This window comes from Somniosus microcephalus, chromosome 10, assembly GCF_052327205.1.
Source record: "Somniosus microcephalus isolate GS21.2 chromosome 10, FLI_Smic_1.0, whole genome shotgun sequence".
Lineage (NCBI taxonomy): Eukaryota > Metazoa > Chordata > Chondrichthyes > Squaliformes > Somniosidae > Somniosus > Somniosus microcephalus.
The window spans coordinates 225,814,070-225,832,565 of record NC_140996.1 but is presented as its reverse complement, the minus strand read 5'-3'; the positions used below and the strand labels follow the sequence as shown (position 1 = coordinate 225,832,565).

Here is an 18,496-nt window from a genome sequence, read left to right as displayed (position 1 = left end):
TAGCATCTGATGACCGTTGTGAATTATGCTTTTTAGATCGCTGCAGAGGTTCCTGTGGAAATGAGCAATTGGCTGTATTTATGGGAAGCTAGGCGTGCATATCAAATGCTACCCAAAAATACATTGCGATCAGATGCCCACTAGGTTTCGAGAGGCCCTGGGATCACACTGCCTCCGGGTGGTATTCTCTGAGCCTCTCGTTGAAGCAGTGTTGATATTTTTGCAGAGGTTCTTGGAATTGCCAGAAGACACTGGGGGAGGTGGAAGAGAGATGTCGGGGTGAAAACCTAGAGGGGGGTGGTGGGTCAAACCCGAAATGATTCGGAGTGAAAACGACTGCCGTATCTCTTATTCTGATATGGAACCTATGTTTTATCTCCCACCCCCACATCCCCACCCCTTTTTACGCCCATCATTAAGGGTATCTATGGGAGACTCTTTGTGTGGATAGTGGAGAAGATCAACGCTGCTATTTACAAACCTCCGTCCCGTGAGCCCAAGGTAATACGCAGGTCGATTGGCTTACTGGATATTTTTGGGTTCGAAAACTTCCACGTCAACAGGTAAGATGGGGCAACATCCATTATGGTCCTTTTTTATTTTTATTCGTTCATAGAATGTGAGCATCGCTGGCAAGTCCAGCATTTATTGCCCCTTGAGAAGGTGGTGGTGAGCTGCCACCTTGAACCACTGCAGTCCGTGTGATGAAGGTGCTCCCACAGTGTTGTTAGGGAGGGAGTTCCAGGATTTTGACCCAGCGACTATGATGGAATGACATTATATGTCCAAGTCAAGTTAGTGTGTAATTTGGTTGGGAACTTGGAGGTGGTGGCGTTCCCATGTGCCTGCTGCCCTTACCCTTCTAGGTGGTAGAGGTTGTGGGTTTGGGAGGTTCTGCCGAAGAAGCCTTGGCGAGTTGCTGAAGTGCATCTTGTAGATGGTACACACTGCAGCCACAGTACGCTGGTGGTGGAGGGAGTGAATGTTTAAGGTGGTGGACGGGGTGCCAATCAAGCGGGCCGCTTTGTCCTGGATGGTGTCGAGCTTCTCGAGTGTTGTTGGAGCTGCACTCATCCAGGCAAGTGGAGAGTATTCCATCACACTCCTTACTTGTGCCTTGTAGATAGTGGAAAGGCTTTGGGGAGTCAGGAGGTGAGACACTCGCCGCAGAATACCCAGCCTCTGACCTGCTCTTGTTGCCACAGTATTTATGTGGCCGGTCCAGTTAAGTTTCTGGTCAATGGTGACCCCCAGGATATTGATGGTGGGGGATTCGGCAATGGTAGTGCTGTTGAATGTCAAGGGGAGGTGGTTAGACTCTCGCTTGTTGGAGATGGTCATTGCGTACATTCCTTGTCCATGTCCTTGACCTTGGGTAGCTGCTCTTTTCACTGCATTGAGTGCTAAATGTTCACCATTTGGTTTATAGGATATTGGTACCTAGTGGACAGTTGATTTTAGTAACATAGCAACATTAGTAACAGGAGGAGGCCATTCAGCATCTCGAGCATGTTCTGCCATTCAATTAGATCATGGCTGATCTGCACCTCAACTCAATTTTCCCACCATTGCTCCACAATCCCTTGATACCCTTACCCAACATAAACCTAGCTATCTCAGTCTTGAAAGCTGCCAGTGAAGCAATGAGCTGGTTGATGTGGTGGGGGAGGGGGGGGATTTAAATGTCTGGTATGGGAGAGAGTATTCTTATTTGGGGTTGAGGCTTATTGTCGGGGCAGCATAAGAGGGTGCCTGATCTGGCAGTGCTTGATTTTGACGTTAAGCGCCTGACAAGTTGAAAGTGAGAGTTCTAGCTTTGATCCCAAGCCTATTATTGTTAACCTGGACACCTGGAGAACTTCGCTGCTCTTCTGTGTGAAGAGTGCCGTGGGACCTTTAATGCCCATCTGGTTTAACATCTCAGAAAGGTGGCAGCTCCGACAGTGCAGCACGCCCAGCCGAGATCACATGCTTGAACCCACGACCTTGTGACTTTGGGGCACGTGCACTGTCACAGAGCCAAGGCTGACGCTAGCTGCCTCCTGGAGGAGAAACACCAGCATAAAGTTAAAGCTGGAAAAACTCAGCAGGCCAGGCAACATCCGTGGAGAGAGAAATAGAGTCAACGTTTCAGGTCGAAACCCTTCGTCGGGACGAAGGGTTTCGACCTGAAACGTTGACTCTCTTTCTCTCTCCACAGATGTTGCCTGGCCTGCTGAGTTTTTCCAGCATTTTCTGTTGTTATTTCGGATTTCCAGCATCCACAGTATTTTGCTATCGAACCAGCATAAAGTTGTTGAGCGAAAAGGCCTGTTTCTGTCCTGTAATATTCTATGATTCTTCACGGAACGTATGGTACCTTTTTAGTGTGGTGGTTGTTACTGGACCAGTGATCCAGGGAATGAGAGTTCCAAGTCCCACCCTGGCAGTTTGAGCATTTAAATTCGGTTTGAAGGGACTGTGAATCTGTCGGATTGTCCTTTTTTAAAAATTTTTTAAAAAAACAAAAAAATACAACTGGTTCATTGATGTCTTTTTAAGGAAGAAAACCGGCCGTCCTTACCTGGTCTGGGCTTTTGTGTGACTCCAGTCCCCCACACCAACATGGTTGAATTTTAACTGAAGTGGCCTGGCAAGTCACTCAGTTATACGAAGGCCCACCACCACCACCTCTGGGCAGCTAGGGATGGGCAATAAATGCCGGCCTTGCCAGCGATGCCCACATAGAGTTATACAGCACAGAAGAGGCCCTTTGGCCCATCGTGTCCGTGCCGGCCATCAAACCCTGTCTAATCTAATCCCATTTTCCAGCACTTGGTCCGTAGCCTTGTATGCTATGGTGTTTCAAGTGCTCATCTAAATGCTTCTTGAATGTTGTGAGGGTTCCTGCCTCTACCACCCTTTCAGGCAGTGAGTTCCAGATTCCAACCACCCTCTGGGTGAAAAAGTTTTCCTCAAATCCCCTCTAAACCTCCTGCCCCTTACCTTGAAACTATGCCCCCTGGTTATTGACCCCTCTACTAAGTGGAAAAGTTCCTTTCTATCTACCCTATCTATGCCCCTCATAATTTTGTACACCTCAATCAGGTCCCCCCCTCAGCCTTCTCTGCTCTAAGGAAAACAACCCCAGCCTGTCCAGTCTCTCTTCATAGCTGAAGCGCTCCAGCCCAGGTAACACCCTGGTGAATCTCCTCTGCACCCTCTCCAATGCAATCACATCCTTCCTATAGTGTGGCGACCAGAACTGCACACAGTGCTCCAGCTGTGGCCTAACTCGCGTTTTGTACAGCTCCATCATAACCTCCCTGCTCTTGCCTTCATTAGCCGAGGCATAGAATATAAGTATCCCATATGCCTTTTTAACCACCTTATCTACCTGTCCTGCTGCCTTCAGGGATCTATGTACATGCACACCAAGATCCCTCTGATCCTCTGTCCTTCCTAGGGTCCTACCATTCATTGTGTATTCCCTTGCCTTGTTCGTCCTTCTAAAATGCATCACCTCACATACTTTTCAGGGTTAAATTCCATTTGCCACTGTTCTGCCGATCTAACCATCCCATCTATATCGTCCTGTAACTTGAGGCTTCCCTCCTCGCTATTTACCACTCCACCAACTTTCGTGTCATCTGCGAACTTACTCATACCTCCTACATTCATATCTAAATCATTAATGTACACTACAAACAACAAAGGACCCAGCACCGATCCCTGCGGTACACCACTGGACACAGGCTTCCAGTCACACAAACAACCTTCGACCATCACCCTCTGCCTCCTGCCACTAAGCCAATTTTGGATCCAATGTGCCAAATTGTCCTGGATCCCATGGACTCTTACATTCTTGACCAGTCTCCCATGCGGGACTTTGTCAAAAGCCTTACTGAAGTCCATGTAGACTACATCAACTGCACTATCCTCATTCACGCACCTAGTCCACACATCCCGAAATTTAATTTAAAAAAAAAAAAAAAAATTTTTGCCAGCCTTTCCATGTCAGAAGTGTGATTGTGGGGGTAGACACGTGTCGGATTCCTTAGCGAGCTGTTTTAAACGTATCCCTCTGCTTCATTGTAGCTTCGAGCAGCTCTGTATAAACTTCGCCAACGAAAATCTGCAGCAGTTTTTTGTGCGCCATGTCTTCAAGCTGGAGCAAGAGGAGTACAACCTGGAGAACATCAACTGGCAGCACATCGAGTTCACCGACAACCAGGATGCACTCGACATGATTGCGCTCAAGCCCATGAACATCATTTCCCTCATCGACGAAGAGAGCAAATTCCCCAAGGTATGGGTGTGGCTGCGGTGCCAGATTCGTAAGGAGGTGGGTAGAAACTGAGGTTAGGGTGAAGGGCGCATTGGACAAGTAGCATTGAGTGTTCCTTCAACCCCATCTTCCTGCTCTCTCTGGATCACTGCATTAAATTTACCTGAGCCTTTAGGATTGTGGGATGGCAATCAGGCGTAAGAGCCCTGGCTATGTTCCCCCTCCTCCTCAACCCAGTTAAATGAATCCAATTGTTGTACCATTACAGCAGCCCTGGCTAAGACCAGACTTGGGCCTTCCTGCTCTGTATGAGTTACACCCTTGGGAGCAGATTAAACCATTGGGAGAATCGGACAGTTGCTGCATCATTAACGGAAAATTTAATACCCACTAAACTGGGCGAGAGTTTTTATATTCATTCCTGGGATGTGGGCAAGGCCAGCATTTATTGCCCATCCCTAATTGCCCTCGAGAATGCGGTGGTGAGCCGCCCTTCTTGAACCGTTGCAGTCCTTGTAGCGGTTTGTTATACCAGAGTGTCTCGCTCGGCCATTTCAGAGGGCAGTTAAGAAATAACCACATTGCTCTGTGGGTCTGGAGTCATATATTGGCCAGACCGGGTAAGGACGGCAGATTTCCTTCCCTAAAGGACATTAGTGAACCAGATGGGTTTTTACGACAATCCGGTAGTTTCATGGTCACCATTACCAGATTTATTTAATTAACTGAATTTGAATTCCCCAGATGCTGTGGTGGGATTATGAACTCACGTCTCCGGATCATTAGTCCAGGCCTCCGGATTACTAGTCCAGTGACATAACCACTGTGCTTCCGTATTCCTTTAAACCATGTTTAGAGATTATATGTAATATGTTGTTCTGAAGGGCCATTGTGTCTTTTATTTTAAAACAAACTCTGTTTACGAAGATATCTCCTGACAGGGTACGGACACAACAATGTTGAATAAACTGAATTCCCAGCACAAGCTGAACACCTACTACATCCCTCCGAAGAACAACTATGAAACTCAATTTGGAATCAGCCATTTTGCTGGGATAGTCTACTATGAAACAAGAGGTAGGCTGCCGTGTTGAGCATATTGGGGTACACGTAGCAGCCATTTTGGAATCGGACTCCAAAACAGCCCAGATAGTTTAATCTTTTTTTTCTCCTCTTGCAACCCCATTTAAGGTGTTGTAGATAACGCCTCATTCAGGTTTAACTATCGGGAACAATAGCATTTTGTAATGTGTAAGTACAAGAAAAATCAAGGAGGAGAGGGCTATTTGGCTCAACAAAGGTTGTCCTTTTAACATTCTAGTTATAGAATCATAACAGCACAGAAGGAGGCCATTGGCCCATTGTGCCTGTGCCGGCTCTTTGAAAGAGCTCTCCAAGTAGTCCCACTCCCCCACCCCTGCTCTTTCCCTGTAGCCCTGTAATGTTTTTCCTTTTTAGTATTTATCCAATTCCCTTTTGGGAAAAGTTACCATTGAATCTGCTTCCACAGTGCATTCCAGATCATCATAACTTGCTGTGTATAATTTTAAAAAATACTCCCCCCCCCCCCCCCCCCCTCCCCCCCTGGCTATTTTTGCCAATTATCTTAAATCTGTGTCCTCCGGTTACCGACCCACCTGCCAGTGAAAAACAATTTCTTCTTATTTACTCTATCAAAACCCCTCAATTTTGAACACTTCAATTAAATCTCCCCTTAACTTTCTCTGCTCTAAGGAGAACAATCTTAGCTTCTCCAGTCTCTCCACACAACTGTGAAGTCCCTCATCCCTGGTAACATTCTAGTAAATCCCTTCTGCACCCTCTCCAAAGCCTCAACATCCTTCCTACAGTGCGATGCCCAGAATTAGAGACACAGTACTCCAGCTGAGGCCTAACCAATGATTTTATGAAGGTTCTTAAAGCACTGAAAATCTGTGGCCCCAATTTTCTGCCAGCCGTCGGGCGGGTTTTCAGGCGGGCGGAGGCCGAAAATCGCAGAAATAGGGGGCCGCGACCCCCGTGCCTGATTCCCCGCCCTGCCCAACTTTCGGACCGCCGTTTCTCTGCGACCCGAATCAGTCCCGCTGGTCGTCGGGACCCTAATCAGCAATTATTGGCATGTTTAATGCCATTTTAAGGGGCCCTTGCTATTTTCAAGGGTTCCCCACGCTAAACACGCCTGCGGGGAACCCTGCTGATGAAACCTGGCGTGAAGCATCCCGGCTTGCTTGCTCTCAGCTGCAGGTCATTCGGGAAAGCTGCGATTTAATCGGAGAGCATTTGTATGGTGAAGGACCTTGTTGCAGGTTTGGGGCTACTTCTTCAAGGCTTAGGCACAGCTGTGGAAGGTTGGAGCCTCACACATTTCTCCAATGTGAGCTCCTGGGAAGCCCCTCTTGCCACCCTCACTCAGCGCTTCCCCAGCGGAGGCATCTACCAGAAGCATGGGACACCTTTTTCTCCTTCCCTTCTTGCCATTCGAGGGTCTCCAACAGCAGAGGCAGCAGCAGCAGAACCAGGAACAGCAGGATGAGCACCAGGCTGCTGCTCACTCACCTGAAGCTGCACAGGCCAGAAGGGGCCAGCGCTTGGAAGTGGCTTGAGAGCACCTTGCTGCGCATTAGGGGGCCATGGGGACCTGTTTCTGCACTGGCAGTCCTACTCAGAAGGACTTCCATGAAGGTCTGGTTTCTCTGTGCAATAGATGGCCATCGCTCCTCAAGAGATGTCATTCCCTTATGAGCACTCACCATGTTTTCCATACCCTGGCGACTTATCTCCTCCATGGAGGTTGCCAACCTTTCCATGGTGATGCGTTCATGCGCCAATGACTCCACAAAGGCTCTGCTCATGGTCGCTATGGACTCCTCCATTCGCTCCACACTCGGCGACCCTGGAGACAAAACCTGCCAGAGACTCCTGCATCTATGCATGGAGATCCATCACCTCTTCTCTGCGATGGACCCAGAGGCAGAGGGTCAACATGCAGTGCAGCTGAGCTGAGCTGACACAGTCCTGCGCCCTCCGACGAGGACTCTCCACTGCTGTCCCTGTCTCCAGAATCTGCTGAGGCTCACTTGTGAGCTGTGAAACACCAGGTGACAACACTACTTTATGTCCCGAAGGTCCCCCTGAGGTGTGAGTGTCTGTGCTGGTGCTGGGTGCGCTTACTTCTGCTGACGCTGTGCCCTCAGAGGTTGGAGCTTCCTCTGAGGAGTCTGGCTGCACAGCCTCTTCCTCCTCCACAGTGAGGGCGGGGGCTCTGTATGGTACTGTGGGGGAGTAAAGGAAGGAGTTAGAGATGTAATGCCAAGGTTCTTCTGGTGACTCCCAGCGAGTTGGCATCTGCTGACACCTGCATCCATGCAGCATTGGTCTCAGTGGGAGGCCTCTTCCTCCCTGACCTAGGGAAGAGGACCTCCCTGTGGGCCATAACCCCATCCAATAATGCCTGTAGTGAAGCCTCGTCGAATTTGGAGGCAGCTCGGGGTCTGGCACTGGCCACAGCTGCTGCAGGCTCCTCTGCCATCCTATATGGTTCGTTTGGAAGCCTTCAGAGGATGCAGTGCTTGCTATGGACCTTGAAAGCACCACGAATGATGACATCATATTGTGGGGCTTTCTGACTGGAAATGGACAATGAGCAAGGCTGCCCACACGCTGGCACTTAATTGGCCACTTGAGGGAAAATTGCGTGCAGCTGGCTGACCCATTTTTTTTCGGGTCGGAACCCCACATTCGGGGAACCCGCCCATTTCCTGCACGATCCACAAAATCGGGCCCTGTCTCTCTACTCTGTCTGTTCGATCCTCCCTCGTGTCTGTCTCCTTTGGCATTGAGCATTTCTGGGTTTTTTTCCTAATTTAATTTTTTAATGTTCCACTATGACCTTTAGACCTACTATTGTGCTTTACCCTTGTGCAAGTCATCTAATATTTTGTATACTTTTAAGATTGCCCCCCTCCCTAACAAAACTGTCTCTTTCCTAGGATTTCAAACCTATCCTTGTCGGACACCCCGCTCCCCGCCCCACCCTTTCCACTTGAAATCGCTAGGTGCTGGATGTGGCTCTGGGTCGCACTCTCGCCTTTGAGACAGAAGGTTGTGAGTTCAAGTCCCACTCCAGGGACTTAAGCACAAAATCTAGGCTGACACTCACAGTGCATTGCTGAGGAAGCGCCGCACTGTCGGAGGGACAGTACTGAGGGAGCGCCGCACTGTCGGAGGTGCTGTCTTTCGGATTACAACAGTGACTCCACTAAAGTACTTCATTGGTTGTAAAGCACTTTGGGACGTCCTGAGGTGGTGAAAGGCGCTGTAGAAATACAAGTTGTTTCTTTTAAATAGAAGTTGGCAATTTAAGATTCTATGGTAACATCCTAAGATCTATACAACAATTAAACTCCCTCAATTTTAGAAACATAGAAACATAGAAGATAGGAGCAGGAGTAGGCCATTCGGCCCCTCGAGCCTGCTCTGCCATTCAATGCAATCATGGCTGATCATCCAAATTCAGTACCCTGTCCCTGCCTTCTCCCCATATCCCTTGATCCCTTTAGCCTTAAGAAATATATCCAACTCCTCCTTGAATATATTTAATGAATTGGTCTCAACTGCCTTCTGTGGTAGAGAATTCCACAGGTTCACCACTCTCTGGGTGAAGAAATTCCTCCTCATTTCTGTCCTAAATGGCTTACCCCTTATCCTTAGACTGTGACCCCTGGTTCTGGACTCCCCCGCCATCGGGAACATCTTTCCTGCATCTAGTCTGTCCAGTCCTGTCAGAATTTTATAAGTTTCAATGAGATCCCCTCTCATTGAGCTTATACTCGCTGGAGTTTAGAACAATCGACCCAATCTCTCCTCATACGTCATTCCTGCCATCCCAGGTATCAGCCTGGTGAATCTTCGCTGAACTTCTTCCATGGGAAGAACATCGTTCCTCAGATAAGGCGACCAAAACTGCACACAATACTCAAGGTGTGGTCTCACCAAAGCCCTGTACAACTGCAGCAAGACATCCTTGTTCCTGTACTCGAATCCTCTCGCTACGAAGGCCAACATACCATTTGCCTTCTTAACCGCCTGCTGCACCTGCATGCTTACCTTCAGCGACTGGTGCTATTTTATTACTATTCTGGCCATATGTGCCTTTGACCTTTCCACTCTGCCCCCTCCGGAGAGTGATGATGCAGTGGGGTGCAGTTTCACTGGCCTCCAGAGCTTGTCCCTAATGGCCAACATTCACACACCAGCATAGACAGTGAGCTTGAGCCAGAGGTGCTGTCTTTTGGATGAGACGTTAAGCCAAGGCCCCCGCCTGTGCTCTCCGGTGGACGTAATATATCGCATGGCACTATTTCGAAGAAGAGCAGGGGTGTTCTCCCCATTGTCCTGAGGCCATCAACATCACTAAAAACAGATTATCTGGTCATTATCACGTTGCTGATTGTGGCAGCTTGCTGTGCGCAAATTGGCTGCCATGTTTCCTACATTACAACAGACTTTAAAAAAAATTCATTCACGGGATGTGGGCGTCGCTGGCAAGGCTGGCATTTATTGCCCATCCCTAATTGCCCCTAGAGAAGGAGGTGGTGAGCCACTTTATACAACTGAATGTTTTGCTAGGCTATTTCAGAGGGGCAGTCACGAGTCAACCACATTGTGGTGTGTCTGGCGTCACATATAGGCCAGACCGGGTAAGGACGGCAGATTTCCTTCGTTAAAGGACATTCGTGAACCAGATGGGTTTTTGCAACAACCTGGTAGTTTCATGGTCGTCATTACTGATGTTAGCTTTTTTTAATTCCAGATTTATTTAATTAACTGAATTTAAATTCCCCAGCTGCCGTGGTGGGATTTGAACTCGTGTCTCCGGATCATTAGTCCAGGTCTCTGGATTACTAGTCCAGTGACATAACCACGATGCTACCGTACCCGGTTAATTGGCTGCAAAGCGCTTTGGGGAGGTCCTGAGGCGGTGAAAGGTGCTACAGAAATGCAAATTATTTTCCTGTTGTAAGCATATCTCGGCTGTTTCATGCTATTGGGCCTGGGATTTTGAAATGAAGGGAATTCTTCCTGGATCAGGGAATGGCACCTTTGAGCAATGTTGGTGTGCCCCCCTTAGCGGGCTGTGTGGCCCATTTCAAATTCCGGCGCCTGCAGGGGACATTGCCCATGAGGTATTCACGCCATGACTGACGATGTAAAGGGGGTGAAGAGTCATGCCGTGTCGTTGAGCTGTTGTTGCTTTGTTTTCGCACATTTTAGAGGCCTGATTGCTGAGCAAGTGTTCTAATCTGACACAGACTCCTCCATAAATGACCGGTTTTAATGTCCAGGAGGAGGATACAAAAACCAAAGGGTGCTTTACAACCAGCCCTGTTACAGTCAACATACAGTAACTGTCGGTATGATCCTGCCGCTTGACGTTGCCCTCCGAAAACTCATGAGTTGTGCGTTTTTTGTCGCCTCTTTTTTTTGGTTAGGTTTTCTGGAGAAGAATCGGGACACACTTCATGGAGACATCATTCAGCTGGTCCACTCCTCCAAGAACAAGTTCATCAAGCAGATCTTCCAGGCTGATGTAGCCATGGTAACCAGCATATTTTTAATGCGGGGGATGGGAGGGAGGGAGGCTTTTCTGGTTTGGATGAGTTTATATAGAGTCCTAACGGCACAGAAGGAGGCCATTCGGCCCATCGAGTCCGTGCCGACTCTCTGTAGAGCAATCCAGTCAGTCCCATTCCCCCGCTCTATCCCCGTAGCCCTGCAAGTTTATTTCCCTCAAGTGCCCATCCAGTCATTGAGTGTCTCCGCTTCCACCACTTCCGTCGGCAGCAAGTTCCAGGTCCTCACCACTCGCTGCGTAAAAAAAGGTTTTTCCTCACATCCCCCCTGTATCTCTTGCCCAAAAACTTAAATCTGTGTCCTCTAAGTCCTTGTACCATCAACTAGTGGGAACAGCCTTTCCCCATCTTGTACACCTCTATCAAATCACCCCTCAACATCCTTTGCTCTAATGAAAACAAATCCAGCTTCTCCAACCTGTCCTTGTAGCTAAGATCACCCATCCCTGGAACCATTCTGGTAAATTTCCTCTGCACCTTCTTAAGTTCCTTCACGTTATTTCCTAAAGTGTGGTGACTAGAACTGGACGCAATACTCCAGTTGTGGCCTAACCAGCACTTTATAAAGGTTCATCATAACTTCTCTACTTTTGTACTCAATACCTCTATTTATGAAGCCCAAGATCCCATATGCTTTGCAAACCACTCTCTCAATATGTCCTGCCACCTTCAGGGACCTATGCACATTAACTCCCAGGTCCCTCTGTCCCTGCACACTCTTTAAAACTGTGCCATTAAGTGTATATTGCCTCTCCCTGTTCCACCTTGCGCTAGCCTCCAATACTCTGTCAATATTTATACTCGTTAACTCCATTCAACCCGTTGCTTTGGTAACAATCTTGAGGAGGGAAGAACATACTTGTGCCAGGACTGACTCGATGGGTTCAATGATCTGATCCCAGCCCTTGTCCAAGTCAGATGAGCTTGTACAAATAATGTACAGTCAGCTCGGCTGAATATTTCAGCGTTGCTCATGCGCTGGGAGATGTTCCGGGTCCCAGGGTGGGATTTCCAATGTCCTCCAACACTGGAGACGGCTGCATTAACAGCACTGGGATTTATTTTTGGGGGGGCTAGGGGAGGAGGACATCAACTGAAACAAAGTTGGCATTTTGAGGCCCAACGGTGCAGCTGAAGGAGGCTTGGGTGGCCCAAGTCATAAGAATTAGGAGCAGGAGTCTGCCATTCGGCCCCTCGAGCCTGCTCCGCCATTCAATAAGATCATGGCTGACCTTCGACCTCAACTCCACTTTCCTGCCTGATCTCCATATCCCTTGATTCCCCTAGAGTCCAAAAATCTATTGATCTCAACCTTGAATATACTCAATGACTCAGCATTCACAGCCCTCTGGGTAGATAATTCCAAAGATTCACCACCCTCTGAGTGAAGAAATTCCTCCTCATCTCCGTCTTAAATAGCCGCCGCCTTACCCTGAATCTATGCCCCCACTAGTTCTAGACACTCCAACCAGGGGAAACACCCTCTCAATATCTGACCTCTCAAATCCCCTCAGAATCTTTTATGTTTCAATGAGATCACCTCTCATTCTTCTAAACTATACTAGAGAGTATAGGCTCAATCTCTCCTCATCGGAGAACCCCCTCATCCCAGGGATGTCAGGACCACTCGGGAGAAAAAATAACTCAAACATTTTCCCCTCCTCTCGGCCCTCCCTTGCAGTGCTCATTTGCTGTGGCCACTGACTGCACTATGGTTGGCAGGCCTGATTTGGATTGCCAGTGGAGCCTCTCTAAACCTCGCACCCAATTGGTGTTCAAGCTCCTAGTGCCCCAGGCACTTCTCACCCAGTGTTTGAGTTTGGTCCATTGGTCATAGGGTAGGCCCCAGGCCTCAGTGCCTGGTAACACAGGGCCCTGACATTCAAAGACTTAAGGGTCTCAAACCCCTATGGGTGCAGTATGAAACTTCCATTTATTCCAAATTATGTCTAACAAATGAATTATTGAACCCCGGTTCTCCTAAGCGATGTCAGATTTTTCAAGATGGCTGTGGCAGTAGGAGCTCTTGCATTTCTCTTCGCTGTTAAAATCACCTAAAATTTGTTTGCAATGTTGGCTGGGAGGGTCTCTTGAAGTGCAGTCAGTTATCGCTCTTCCCTTCAGTCCCGGTCTGAGCCAGTTCCAAGGATTGAAAGTTAACCATCGATGGCTCTTGAGGGTGCTAAGCCAAAACAGCCAAGTTGGAGTGGGTTCATCTGTTTTGTTTTGGGATTGTGCTTTACTCCTGCTTCACTCCACCTGGAACACCGTGTCATAGAGTCATAGAATGATGCGGCACAGAAGGTTTGGCCCATCATGCCATTGCCGGCTCTTTTGAAAGAGCTGTCCAATTAATTCCACTCTCCCGCCCCTTCCCCATAGCCTTACAAATTTTCCCTTTTCAAGTATTTATCCAATTCCCTTTTGAAAGTTACTATTGAATCTGCTCCCACCGCCCTTTCAGGCAGCGCATTCCAGATCACAACAACTCGCTGTGAAAAAACATTTCTCCTCATCTCCCCCTCTGGTTCTTTTGCCAATTATCTTAAACCTGTGTCCTCTGATTAATGACCCTCCTACCACTTCTTATCAAAACCCTTCATGATTTTGAACACCTCTATATATTATCTCCCCTTAACCTCCTCTGCTCTAAGGAGAACAGTCCCAGCAGCTCCAGACTCTGCACGTAACCTCATCCCTGGAACCATTCTAGTAAAAGTGAAATGAGTTTGGGCAATCGCAGTCTTGAGTTAGGAGTCCACATTACAGCATCGGAACTAAACTGGACGTTTCTTTGGTTGGGCCACGACATTAAAGTGGGGGAAAGGAAATAATGGCCCGTAATTTCCGATCAGAGGCTTCCTGTGTGCGGAGGCCTCCTATTGGGGAAAAAAATCTACGCTCATACCTGAGGGCTCCCGAGGTCCGGACACTTCCGTTCCTGGGCCTCTCCACAGTCGAAATGCGCAGGGTCCACGTATCCCAGGGGCGCAGGCGGTTCGCAAGTGTCCCCGGGATCACGTGGGCCATGGGGAGCCAATAGGAGAAGGGAATCTCCCTTCATACACTTGACAGATCGACCTGTCAAATATATGAATGGAGATCACCCCAAAAACACAGTAAAACATTAAATACATTTTTAAAAAACCATCACGTTTTTACAATGAATTAAATATAATGGCCCGTAATTTCTGATAGGAGGCAGCTGCATGCAGGAAGCATCCTATCGGAAAAAAATCTACACTCTTACCTGAGGGCTCTTTTTTTGAAAAAAAAAAAAAGTTTTTTACGGGGCTAAAAATAAACTTTTTTCAAGTATTTAAAAATGATAAATGAGTGAAAGATTTTTTTTTTAAATTTTCAACTCTTATGCTGGTAAAAGCAGGCCTTACCAGGCATAAGATTTCGAAGGGTTTTCTGTGGGCGGAGGGGCTCCAGAAAGCGGAACTCTTTTTCTCCGCCCCCCCCCCCCCCCACCCCCCCCCTCCTGCAGAGGCCCTTCAAGAGCATTCTTGACAGATCGGAAATGCCGGTTTCCAGCGCATGTGCTTGGCATGCCTGAAACCGGCATTTCCGATGTCCCTACGGGTGTTTGTGTACACAGCTCGTACGCACCCGTAGGCATCGGAATATACGGCCCATTATCTTGACACAATGGTAAATGATCTTGCAGGGTTGGGGTGAAATGATGTTTCTGGTGCAGGGTGCATGGGTGGAACTAGTGGCGTGCTGGATGTTAACAGTAGGTGCCAGACATGGAAAATGTGTTGGTGGAAGTCTTTCAGTTTTGCTGTCAAAATCAGGCACTGATGCCGGTCGTGGCTCTTTGCAGCAGATGTGCCAGAGTTCAACTATTTGGCGCAAGACTTGTTGATTCAGTTGTTGAAAATCTAATCTATGTTGGTGTGTGTCGCTCTTGGAAGAGTAAACACAGCTCCTTGGCGGGGGGGGGGGGGAAATGTTTGTCATTCGCACTCCCGGTATAGAGCTTCACATGCCAGGAGTGCGTACTGGAAACACTGTGTGTGTGTTCATTATTTTTCCATCCATTAAAACGAGCCAATGGAAAATCATGGGCGGTGCACCCAATATTCGAACCGTTCAGTCCCAGTGAGCCACTAGGGGGCACCAACTCTGACTGCCTGTGTTCCTGGCGGTTTCATCACATGACCTCCCACCTCCAACCACCCCGCCCTCAGTCAAAAACATAGAACATAAGACGTAGGAGCAGGAGTCGGTCACTCAGCCCCTCCAGCCTGCTCCGCCATTCAATGAGATCATGGCTGATCTGATCTTGGCCTCAACTCCACTTCCCTGCCTGCTCCCCATAACCCTCGACTCCCTTATCATTCAAAAATCTGTCTCTCTCCACCTTAAATATATTTAATGACCCATTCAAACAGCCACCCCTCCACCCTATCTCCAATATTTATAACTAGTAAACGAAAATGGAGGAGGATAAAAACACACTTTTTTTTCTTTAACACCCCTCCCATCCCCGCCTCCGGCTCACTTTGATCTTTCTCCTGGGTTTTGCTCACAGCAGTGTCCAGGACATTTAGGGGGAGAAATTGAGTAAAGCCCCATTTGGGGCGCCAGCCTCGCCAGGGCGCTAAAAGTAGCGCCCCAGAAACAGTCGTGCCCCTGCACCGGAAATTGAGTGGTTGCGCCCCAAAGGGAAGCATGGCGCTACTGGAGGCGCCCCGTATCCCTCTTTGGGCGCTGCGAGTGAATATCGTGGCGCAACGTGCCGCAGCGCCATACGCTGCGGCACGTCGTGCTGCGGTATTGCAGGCCTTCCTCCCCTTAAAGGGGAGGGGCCTTGTGCAGCGCGATCTGGGGCCCAGCTGGGTCCCCGGGGATCGGGAGTGCAGGCAAAAGAGCCCGGCACCGAAGACAAGTGCCGGGCTCTTGGAGCACAGCCGGCACTCCGCGGGGGGGTGGTTCAGGAGGCTGGGGACGGGAGCGCAGGCAGGTGCTGGCAGGCGGCCAACAACAAAAATGGCCGCCCCGCACCTTGTCTTTAATTTGCGCCTCCCTGGCCGCAGGTACACCACCCTGACCCTGTCGGACATAGCGTCCGGCGGTAAATCAGGGGGCGCTGCCTAATATCGCGGCCGGGGCATCAGCGGGGCGCTGCGCACACCGATGACAGCAGCGGCGCAGCATTAACGGTTAGCGCCACCACTAATGCCCCGCGGAATTTAGCGGGAGGTGTGGGCAGTGCTGTGCCTAGGCGCCAGTTGGCTTGTGACCCACTTAGCGCCCTCTTAAGGCGCTAATGGGTGGCGCAACCAACTGAATTTCTCCCCCTTAATCTTTTACTTTCAGGAGTATTTTGTAGGATTGGCGACCATTTCCGGATGACTCCAGGAGTATTTTGGAGGATTGGTGACCCTCTGCGCTACACCAAGAGCACCAGAGGTGAAAATGTACCTCCCACGTGTTCAAATAGATTGCAGTTAATGTTCCCGCTAAGCTGTGGCCGCGCAGTCATCCGCGAGGTCCCGCGCAGGCCGCTCACCGGCTTTTACGCTGTAGATACCGCGCATGTGCAAAAACTTGAATTGGCTGCGCTTTGGCGAGGCAGTGCAGCTCACGGGGGACGTTGATTGCAGTCTGTCACTTTTTTTGTAAGAAATCTCTCTCCCTCTTAATGGTCCCCCTCCTTATGCAAGGAAGTTGGATAAGTACACGAGAGAAAGAAAGGAGTAGAAGGTTGTGTTGATGGGGTGGGAGGAGGCTGGTGTGGAGCGTAAACGCTGGCACAGACCAGTTGGGCCGAATGGCCTGTTTCTGTGCTGTAATTTCTATGTAAAGAATAGAAAGAGGTGGTCTGTCCAGGCTAAAATCTACATTATGTAGCTCAAATATAGTATTTAAATAATACTTAACGGATCATATTTTGGGATAGAGTATGTGAGTAATTTGAGACATGAAGTGCAGTAAGTGTAGCATTGCTCAGGAGGGACAGGTGAGTTTGGACCTGTGGTTCCCAAAGCTCTCCACCACTGGGGGCTTTCCTCACCTCGTGTCTGGGTCTGTTGTAGACTCATTGATAGAAATTGATCGCTGTGATTGGTCAACAACTCCATTATTGTTGTCTCGTGACCACCAGGATAGCGGAAGGTGAGCTTGATGGCCCTCGGTCTTGCAACTCCTAATAAAAAAATTGGCCCTTAGTGTTAGGGGGGATTAAATATGCGGGGTTACGGGGATAGGGCTTGGGTGGGATGGCTGTCGGTGTAGGGACCGGGTGCTAGGGTTTGGATGATCAGCCATGATCTCGTTGAATGGCGGAGCAGGCTCGAAGGGCCGAATGGCCTACTCCTGCTCCTAGTTTCTATGTTTCTATGTTCCTAAATGATTTGTGGGTTTTAATTGATTAGCTTATTCCACGTAGCCCTCGCTGAATGGGGAGTGCATTGTTAGGGTGGTTGATTGGTGGGCGGGCAAAGCTTAAACCGATCAACTTCTCCAAATGTCCTGCCCAAGAGGAGAGATGCTGCTGTAAAACCATAATAAATCCAGTTATTTTTCCTTCATTCCTTTGTGCTGGGCATTTGGGGACTGCAACAACAATATAATCTAACCACAGTGCATGTTAGTGAACAACCTACAAGAGGAATAAAAGTATAGGAGGAAATAGAAGGATAATTGTTGGAGTAAAATTAGTCCCGTTTACGATCACATGATATTCACAATGCTGCATCTGGCAACGCCTCAATTTTACAATTCTCATCCGTGTTTTTAAACCCCTCCATGGCCTCTCGCTGTAATCTTAAACAGCCTTGCAATCCTCCGAGATATCTGCACTCCTCGAATTCTGGCCTCTTGCGCATCCCCGATTTTAATCGATCCGCCATTGGTGGCCGTGCCTTCAGCTGCCTAGGTGCCAAGTTTTGGAATTCCCTCCCTGAACCTCTTCACTGCTCTCGCCTTTTTAAGATGTTCCTCAAGTCCTACCTCTTTGACCAAGCTTTTGGTCATCTGCCCTAATTTCTCCTTCTGTGGCTCGGTGTCAGATTTTATCAAGTGCCTTGGAATGGTTTACTACATTAAGGGTGCTATACAAACACACATTGGTGCATAATGACCATATTCTGCTTGGCTCTTCCAGATGAGAGAGTGATTTTCTTTTCGGGGGCGGTGGGGAGGGAGGGAGTGTATAGAGACAGAAATTAAATGGCTCCCTCCCTTCAAGGTGGCTCAGTGTGCAGCGCACTCTCTCACCCCCGAGTCATAAGGGTTGTGGGTTCCGGTCCCACTCCAGAGACTTGAGCACGTAATCTAGGCTGACACTCCCAGTGCAGTGCTGAGGGAGCGCTGCACTGTCGGTGGTGCCGTCTTTCGGATGAGACGTTAAACCGAGGCCCCGTCTGCCGTCTCGGGATGACGTAGAAGATCCCATGGCCACTATTTCAAAGAAGAGCAGGGGAGTTATCCCCAGTATAACAGAAAATGCTGGAAAAACTCGGCAGGCCAGGCAACGTCCGTGGAGAGAGAAATAGTCAACGTTTCAGGTCGAAACCCTTCGTCAGGACTGAGGTCAGTCCTGGCTCAATCCTGACAAAGGGTTTCGACCTGAAACGTTGAC

At 48.9% G+C, this 18,496-nt stretch overlaps 1 protein-coding gene across 4 annotated transcripts in view; it reads left to right on the top strand.

Moving 5' to 3' along the window:
* The window catches only part of myo7aa (myosin VIIAa), a 226,564-nt gene that overhangs the window by 113,361 nt on the left and 94,707 nt on the right, over nucleotides 1-18,496 (top strand). For all 4 annotated transcript variants that reach the window (XM_085999675.1, XM_085999676.1, XM_085999674.1 and 1 more), the window contains 4 exons: nucleotides 421-563; nucleotides 4,078-4,288; nucleotides 5,209-5,344; nucleotides 10,759-10,865. In XM_085999675.1, the coding sequence (XP_085855801.1) occupies nucleotides 421-563; nucleotides 4,078-4,288; nucleotides 5,209-5,344; nucleotides 10,759-10,865 (597 nt within the window). The remainder of the gene's footprint in view (nucleotides 1-420; nucleotides 564-4,077; nucleotides 4,289-5,208; nucleotides 5,345-10,758; nucleotides 10,866-18,496) is intronic.